Genomic DNA, 9,343 nt, shown 5'->3' on the forward strand with positions numbered 1-9,343 from the left:
GAAACATAAAATTGCCACCAGGTATGTCAATTTGTGCTAATGCCTACTATATTAATTTCATCCAGTATTATTCACACAGGACAGTTTAATCATAAATTAAATTAATCCTTTAATTATATAGCAGCATTATAACATTTTTGCAATAATTAACATTTCTTCATGCTTACTTTTTAAGTTTCAGCAATTGTGGCCATCCTAAGGAGAAAAAGCAAAAGTAATTGGTAATATATTAACTGCCTGAATTGCTTCTTTCTGAAATGTATGAATGAGATTTACTAATCACTCAATTTTATAATATTTTATGCTTTTTCTTGTGTCTTGATAATAACAGAGACTTCTGTCACAGGTTGCTCCAGGGTAGGATGGGAAGCAAGCATCAATCTCTGCCCAGGTCTCATATACAGTTATCCAACCAGCAGGTCTTTATCTATTTTTTTTTCTATTTTAGTGTCAGTATTGTAGTTTAATCTGACTGTCACATATATTTAGAGTCACCTAATGTTTCCTAAGTATAAAAATGTTAAATTTCCTATGTTAAAAAAATAATCACTCTACAGAATTCAATTATTCAAGCCAAAATTTTTCCTATTAGTTCTTTGCCTCAGGCTGACTTTCTTAAAGCTTTAGTTAAAACAGCCTTTTAAGAGATTAGTACAAAGTAGACAACTCTATCAAATTTATGACTCTACTATCAATTGTTTTAAGGAACCTTTAAGCACAAACAAATGAGTTCTGAAACATCTTATTTTCTGTCAAAAAAAAAAAAAAAAGAATCCGTCTTTTTAAGCAGAATCACAGTGTTTTCAGATCCTTAGCACATACTTCATACAGATATTGAAAGCATTATGTTTTGATCATAATTCTCAATATTCCTCAAATGCCAACATGCTTTTCAATCTACAAGGGAAGTTTTCAGTAAGATCGGAGTGTCAGCCAGCTGTGGTGCTATCCCAATGCCCTTCAGTCAACAGCATAACTACTGGGCAGTGTTGTTCTGGCTGCCAAAACAGGCTGTAAGATTTTGTCTTGGCTCTTACTGATGTATATCAGTATTTCTTAATACTATTTAGCCCTTCTTACTGAATAAAGCTTCTTTATGTAGCTTAAAAATCACATCAGACTGACTTCCACAGAATTCCTTCCACTCCAGAGCAGCAAGGAGCTGCAAAGTCAAATAATAGGACACCCTTTCGTGTGACAGACAGATCTTTTTCCATGTATTCACACTGCTTCTCAAAATGTGTGTGTTGAATCTATAATGTGGCTAAACATTAATTCTCCTTTTTCCATTGAAAGGGCATCTCATCATAAGCAGTGAAGGTTAGTTTTGTTCCTTTAGTCTTCAAATTATTGTCAATGTCTTCATTAGCTGAGGTGTTTCAGAAGTGAAGATTGCTGATCACAACAGGGTCTGGGTACAGATGTCTTTTAATTCACCTTTTCCAAGGAAATATCCAAAATTGTTTTACCTATCATATAGGTGCTCTGCAGTTAGTTTCTTCATCCCATTCCACCATCCTCATTTTGCATGCAAGATATACAACACATTAAATCTTGTAAAATGTAAACAGAAGGTAAAGTTTAACAGTGGCATCTCTTATCAGTTTTTTGAATCCTAGATTATGTGACTTAACATTCAAATTCCTCTCAATCAAATTAGATCTAGTTTTGCTTCCAGAAATAGTTATTATAATTCCCAAATAGTTGAGTAACTAGTTTTCACTGCATTGAGTGGGAATACATCACTCTCAACGACCAAATTTTTATATTGCTCTAAAAATTAATGGATCTGGAAAAATGCAGTAAGAAGAGAAGGGTAAGCACTGATACTTTTTGGTCCTGCCCTACCTATATGCAACCACATGACTATTTTGTACAATCCTTGCTGCTCATATCCATTTCCACAAACCGTGAATTACAAACCACAAAATGCTGATGGAAGGAATTTTTCCATCAGTCCTGCAGTCAGTGGCTTCCTTCAATTCCCTCCTCATGCCCACATGGCCAAGGGTGAATCCCTGCTCAGAGCTGTGAACATGGTGCCACTTGCTGCCTGCCATTCCTGACCCATCAGTCAGAGCCAGTCAAGGCAGGCATCCACTGGGGCTGACTTAGCAAGCCTTCAGCATACTCGCTTAACATTTTAAGCTCCAATTAGTTGCAATTTATGTCCAGTATCACGCTATTAATTCACAGTAATACCTGAGATAACCTTTCTGCCCAGCCAAATCTTTCAAATTAGCAAGCAAGACCAAGCAATAAAAAGTGCAATGGTTCTGAACAACGGTATGCAAAAGTCATTGGCAAACAGCTGTGTTGGTCAGACATCTGGAAGTGTCCCCCTGTTTTCAAGATATACAAAATTTCTCCATGGTGTGAACTCAGAGTGTGAACTTCAGAATAATTGCCTTCTGTGGGAACCTTCTTGAGAACAGTGGAGGCTTTTGACTTTGCCTCAAGACATTCACAGGATAATAAATTTGCATTTTATTATGAAAAGACATATTTGTAGCAACACTTCAGTAATACTGTATGCAGTGCTAGAATGTTTCATATTTATGTGTAAATTTTCAGACTGTTAAAATTTCATTTTTATGTTTGCCTAAAATATTTAAAAGCACATCCAAATTGTAAAATGTTTTAAATGGCATGTTTATGTTTATATTTTATTTATATCTGACAATTCCATCCAGCTTCTCTGCCCAACCCCAAAAATAACTAGAAATATTTGAATATTTCAACTCCCAGTGGATGGCAGGAAATTACAGTGGTTCCCCAGTAAAATGTCTTCTAATGATAACTAAATTGGACACAAACACTAAATATGTCTTCATATTTTCAAAGAGTTAAATTGGTTCACATCTAATGACTATATTAATGCCTTTCAAGGAAATGAGAAGTAAGAGGAACAGAAAGTTTCCCAACAAATGTGTAAACTATTTTTTTTTAAATTAGCATTGGATTATAAAATTAGCATAAAGTCTCATCTTTTCAAACAGCTCCGACGACACTCAGCTAACTAACTGCATACACAGTTTGACACATGCTTTAACTGATATTCTAAATCAAATTAGGCATATTCCAGTCTGTACATAGTTCAAACTACGACAGTGACTGGTTCCATTACTTTTGTGAAAATGTCCATGATCATTCTGTACTACCCTTTTTTGTTACTACTTTTTTAAAAAATTGAAGAGCCCAGTTATAAGAAGTCTTGGTGAGGAACGCAAATGCCCATGGAAAGTGTGCAGTTTATGATTGTATTATCTAGGTCAAACAGCAAGAAAGGATAGCAAAGATTAAGGATTAAAAATTGCCTAAGACATATGAATGATGATGTGAAAATAATTGTGATCGTAACAATTGTATATTTATACAGCAAAAGTTTGATTCTTGTGCATTAGTACAATAAAGACTTCAGTCCTTTATTTCTGGCTTTGAAGAGATAGGGGAAGATGAGTAAGCTGTCGGTTTTAATTTATGTTTTGTCATAAATATTTATAGCCCACAGAAAACAATTGTACAACTCTTTAGAATTGAGCTAATTATTTATAAATCACATTCTAAATGTATTAACATAATTTTTTACAGAAGCTTTGGCTTTTAATAAATTAATACTAAAATGTCTGGGTTACCATAAATGCAATAGAAAAATCTTTCTAAACTGAGTGAGTATGAGAGGTTTCCTTTCATTTGTTCCACTTACTGGGTCTACCCTCAAGGCTTTTTCTTTATAAGTCTTGGAATATATTGCCTCTTTTGTTTCAAGCTTCAAAATTAAAACTATAAAGTTTAAATTCTTTCTAATAGAAAACCATGACCTAACATGCCCACATCAGTTAGGACATGCATGCAGTAAAAGCATTCATAGGTTTGATGGGAGTTTCCAAATCCCGGGGATTTAGTCTCATTTTTTTGACCAAGAAATACTTAAAATAAAACAAAAGACAATAATTTATAGGTTGCAAGTCCCAGATCTCATTTATTTATAAAGCAATAAATATTAGAAGCACAAATAAATTGCACGGGTGTGTAAACAAACTGTACAATGACTGAAGAGTTCAGGAAGGTTTGCCAGAAGACTCCAAGAAGCAAATTGTCGTCATCCTGAGTGGGAAGTAAATTGAGGGGGAAAGTGCTTAGAAGCACTTGCGGTGTACAATGGATGGACCAGCTTCATCATACTCCTGTTTACTGATCCACATTTGCTGGAAGGTGGACAGAGACGCCAGAATGGAGCCACCAATCCAGACAGAGTACTTGCGTTCAGGAGGGGCAATGATCTAGGATAAAGAAAAGCAACAAAATCCTCATTTCTGAACAATGAATCCATATCATCAATGCTACAAACCACTGTATATTTCCTTAAGCAAGCAAAGAACTTTTCTATAGCAGTATTGACCTTCAGCAGCTGTTACAATACATGCAACATTCCTTAAAATAATCTGCAATCACATTTTCTTCTTAACACTTGATTTTAACCAACAAAATTATTCTGATTAAATGGAATTTCTGCTTATTTGTCCATCAGCTGTTCATCTCATTTTTGAGTTGCTCCTATATCCCAGTTTAATGAAGCAGACATTGTCTCCATCTTTATCCACATTTTACAACACAGAGTCAAATTCCTTACCTTGATCTTCATAGTGCTAGGAGCAAGAGCAGTGATTTCTTTCTGCATGCGATCAGCAATGCCAGGGTACATTGTCGTGCCACCTGAGAGGACGTTGTTGGCATAGAGGTCCTTACGGATATCAATATCACACTTCATGATACTGTTATAGGTAGTTTCATGGATACCAGCAGATTCCATACCTTGAGAAAAAAAGAAGACAGTAGGTCAGTAAATTATACAAGTATTCTCCATTAAATGAAATTGTAGCATTTCTACTCATCTTTAATATGAACTTCTATGGTATTTTCCTTGTAAAAATGCTTACTGATTATTAAGTGTTTCAGAAAAATATGAAAAAATAGAATTACAAAACTAACTTAGAAAATAAACATTATTTGTTAGAGAAGGTAAGAATCATAATGCATGTGCAAAGGCAAGAGACTCAAAATCTACAGTAAGAGAAGAAGTAGACACACAAGATAAGCTTATTTAGTCTATGGCAATGGAAGAAGGATATCTAGAACACAAAACATGAATATTGGTTTATGTCAGTCTCACTAATCATTAGTTGAACATAGTAAAGACAGCAATGAAGACAATCAAAATAGCTGAAATAGAACTAAAGAAGACAATAGCAACTTCTTCAATCAACTCAAAATGCAGTCTATCCTATTCAGAATCATCAAGGCAAGACACAACCATGACATGGAATAAGATATTAGTACTTGATGGTAAGAAAAAAAGAAACAAGAAGCAAGTGTTTGTAGGTTGCATTCCAATTTATTAATTTTAACAGGTGCTTCCTGAAAGGGCTGACACTAGATCCACAGTAAGATGTCAGCTGATGAACAACTGCAAGTATTGCTTGGGACTTAAGAGTATAAACATTTGCTGCATCTGTCAGCTGCGTGCACAACCAGCAGAGCTTACCATCTCGACCACGGCAATGTTTAATTACAGTGCATATAAATATACACACACCTTCACTCCATGTCCTTCTCCTCTCTGACACTTTACTTCTTCATGGAGATAGATACTGGTTTGAGTGTAAGCCTTACAAACACAGCACTGAGAACTATTCTTGCCATCAGTGACACAGAAGCATAAAATGTCTTGAGATGGAAGGGACCCATAAAGATCATGGAGTCCAACTCCCTAATAATTGTATGTTTTATCACCAAAAAATTAAGACCCTAAAACCTGATATAAAACTTCCAACAAAAGCCCAGAATTCAGCTAATTACCAGATGAGCTCCCATCAAGCCCATCTTACAGGGACCAAAGGATCTAAATCATTATTTATTCATGTTTGATTTTGTGCCAAATTTAAGTAAGCAGGAAGAGGAGCGGGGCACCTTCCAAATCTTCTGATTCATTCATACCTCCTACAGAAAGGAGAATTTCCTGGGAACACTTACCAATAAAGGATGGCTGGAATAAGGTTTCAGGGCAGCGGAAACGTTCATTACCAATTGTGATCACTTGACCATCAGGCAATTCATAGCTCTTTTCCAGAGAGGAGGAAGAGGCAGCAGTGGCCATTTCATTCTCAAAGTCCAGCGCAACATAGCACAATTTCTCTTTGATATCACGAACAATCTCCCGTTCAGCTATAGATACAAAAGAGTCAAATCAAGGTTTGGATAAGCACAATACTAGAGAAGATGATCAGCCGAGAGCGGATTTCCACAGGAGAGAAAAGCTAAGGACTGACCTGTTGTTACAAAGGAGTAGCCACGCTCCGTGAGGATCTTCATGAGGTAGTCAGTCAGATCCCTGCCAGCCAGATCCAGACGCATGATAGCATGAGGCAAAGCATAGCCTTCATAAATAGGTACATTGTGGGTGACACCATCTCCAGAATCAAGAACAATACCTGTGAGAGAAATGTCAGAGAGAAGTTGGAATCACCTGGCAAACACTTAGAGCCCTTAGACACACGAAGTAGCAAAGAAACACAACAAAATAAAGGATTTTTCAGGCCCTATAAAGTTGCACGATTTTTTTTCAGTCACAAAGGTCTTTCCAATTCTTTCTGCCTCTGCTTGCCTGGACATTCTTGTTTAATGTAAATTTTCCCACAGACTAGTTGTTACATCCATGTTTTAAGCTAATCCATAAAAGCAGTCTTCCACTGCTACTACGCTGAGGAGTAAGAATATCTGCAATATAGTGCCTGTCTTGATCTGATGATGGGCATCTTTTGGTCCAGTTTAAACCTTTAAACTGGCGTAATACTTGTGTAACTGCAGTATCCCTACAGGAATGTCTCCTCATTTGCACCACAACAAGCAGTGGCAGAGCCAGTTCCATGGTGCCTCTCCAAAACCAGTGCAGCTATTCTGTAGAAAGAACAATGTGGACCTATTTCACATTGGCTTTTCTGCTACTGTTATCATTGATTGCTATAAATTAAAAATACTATTTTTCTGTCAATTTGAATGAGTTACAGTGTGTTTTCTTCCTGTTTGGAATGGGAAGGAAGGAGACTTCCTGAACAGAAATACAATCTAAATGGTGTGTATTTGTTTATTTTACCTGTTGTACGGCCAGAGGCATACAGGGACAGGACAGCCTGGATTGCCACATACATGGCAGGTACATTGAAGGTCTCAAACATTATCTGGGTCATCTTTTCACGATTAGCTTTAGGGTTCAAGGGGGCTTCTGTGAGCAAAGTTGGGTGTTCCTCAGGGGCCACACGGAGTTCATTGTAGAAAGTGTGGTGCCAGATCTTTTCCATATCATCCCAGTTGGTGATGATGCCGTGTTCAATTGGATATTTCAAAGTAAGGATACCTCTTTTGCTTTGAGCTTCATCACCCACATAGGAATCTTTTTGACCCATACCAACCATAACACCCTAAGAGAAGAAAACACAGGAAAACATTATTTGAGGAAGACAACATCACAGCACCCAAACAACTACATGGCAGACAACTGGCATGAAGCTGAGTCAGGAGAGGTTTAGGCTGGATATTACAAAGAGGTTCTTCATCCAGAGGGTGGTTAAACACTGGAACAGGCTCCCCAGGGAAGTGGTCACAGCACCAGCCTGACAGCTCAAGGAGAATTTTGACAATGCTCTCAGGCACATGGTGTGACTCCCAGGGCTGTCCTGTTCAGGGCCAGGAACTGGACTTTGATGATCATTGTTGGTCCCTTCCAAATCAGGATATTATATGATTCTACAATTCTAACTACATTATTTTCAAGAAAGGTACAAGCAGTGACATCGCTGAAAGACTGTTTGGGAAAATAAATTAACATTATTAAAATATTAAGTCAACAGAATTTGAGGTGTCCTCATAAAATCTTTTTCCTTTCCATCAGATGAATGGTTTTTCCCCCATTTTTTAATACACCTCTTACATTCAGTTGCTTCTTTCTCATCCAAAAATTTGACTGAAAGCCAACTACTCAATATCACAGGCAGGAAAAGATAAAAAAAGTGTTTGTAAATGGGAAGATGCAGAGGGAAAATAGCATTCTAGTGAGGGAAGACACTCCATATTACTATGGAGACTCAGCAGTAACTTATACAGAATGAAACAATAGAAATTGCAAATGTTTTGTTTTAAGTTAGGGGGGGAAAAAAGAAGAAAAAAAAAAAGAGCATTATAAACTTTTTGAACTTTTTACCAAGGAAATTGTAGGAGAAAAAGGAATAGCCAAACAGGGAAGTTAAGGGAAACACTGGACAGACCTGGGAATGTATCACCAGTACTGTCCTAAGAGGTGAGCACATGAGAGGGCTGGGTATTTGGGAGAGGGTAGAAGAAATGAGGGAAGGAGAAAGTGGAAGCAATGCCTAGATAGAGGGCGATGCTCTGTCCTGCCTCGGTCCAGCGTCTCCATTTACCTGATGCCTCGGGCGGCCGACGATGGACGGGAAAACAGCCCTGGGGGCATCGTCTCCGGCAAAGCCCGCCTTGACCAGCCCCGAACCATTGTCGCACACCAGTGCGGTGGTTTCCTCGTCGTCACACATCTTCGGCAGGAAGCACGGACCTGGAAAACAGCACGGTGGCACGTTCAGAGCCCCGCGGGTAGCCCCTCGGCGCCCTCCCGCCTCCCATCGCGGAGCGCACCGCCGGCGCTGGAGCGGATTGCTGCGGCGGGAGCGCGAAATTTGAGTCGTCCCGGGAGGATGCTCGATGGCTCGTGGGCAGGGCTCTAAACGGGATCCTTCAGCCGCTTTCTTCTCCGCGCTTTGAAAGCCTCCCCAGCTTGCAGGACGCTCAATCAGGGCGTCATTAGCGGAGCCCTCGCGCCGCAGATAGAAACGGGAGGGAAAGTTTTGAAATCGCAGAGATCTGCCCTGCCCAGGGCGCTTCCCGGGCGGCGGAGAGTCGCGCCCCGTCGGAGCGCTGCGGCCGATGCTGCGCGGGGAGCGGCAGGGGCCGGGCGGTGTCCCGGGCAGGAACAGCGCTCAGCCGGGAGCTGCAGGGGCCGAGCACCGCCTGCACCTGAACGACCGGCGCCCCGCGGTGCCTCCCATCCATCCCTCCCGTGTGTTCCATCCCGTCCCGTCCCGCCCGCCCCGCGGTGCCGCCGCGCTACTCACCAGACCAGCGGCGGCGGGGGGGCGGCGGAGGAGACCCTGGCTGCTGGCTCGGCGGAGACGCCCCGATTTATACCCCCCGAGGGGCAGCGCGGTGCGGGGCCGCGGCGGGCCGGGGCAGCCACCTTGTCCTTATTTGGTCGGCTCCGCGCCATTGAGCGGCC

General features: G+C 40.1%; 1 protein-coding gene across 1 annotated transcript; it reads right to left on the reverse strand.

Moving 5' to 3' along the window:
• Window positions 1–3,954: 3,954 nt before the first annotated feature.
• Window positions 3,955–9,343, reverse strand: ACTC1 (actin alpha cardiac muscle 1). Its single transcript, XM_085061997.1, has 7 exons — window positions 9,183–9,343; window positions 8,478–8,626; window positions 7,154–7,478; window positions 6,330–6,491; window positions 6,034–6,225; window positions 4,634–4,815; window positions 3,955–4,283 (listed from the first exon to the last, which is right to left on the reverse strand). The coding sequence occupies exons 2-7, from the start codon at window positions 8,604–8,606 to the stop codon at window positions 4,140–4,142; spliced, it is 1,134 nt and encodes a 377-aa protein (XP_084918123.1). The 5' UTR covers window positions 8,607–8,626; window positions 9,183–9,343; the 3' UTR covers window positions 3,955–4,139.

The sequence above is a fragment of the Lichenostomus cassidix genome, chromosome 5, assembly GCF_008360975.1.
Source record: "Lichenostomus cassidix isolate B80296 chromosome 5, HeHo_3.0, whole genome shotgun sequence".
Lineage (NCBI taxonomy): Eukaryota > Metazoa > Chordata > Aves > Passeriformes > Meliphagidae > Lichenostomus > Lichenostomus cassidix.

Bases quoted from the DNA above. Each gene is read 5' to 3' on its own strand.
- ACTC1 (XM_085061997.1), bottom strand. From the start codon at position 8,606: ATGTGTGACGACGAGGAAACCACCGCACTGGTGTGCGACAATGGTTCG. The intron at 6,226-6,329 runs GTCAGTCCTTAG...TTGTATCTATAG, and splicing joins CTACTCCTTTGTAACAACAG to CTGAACGGGAGATTGTTCGT. The intron at 4,816-6,033 runs GTAAGTGTTCCC...TTTTTTCTCAAG, and splicing joins ATTCCAGCCATCCTTTATTG to GTATGGAATCTGCTGGTATC.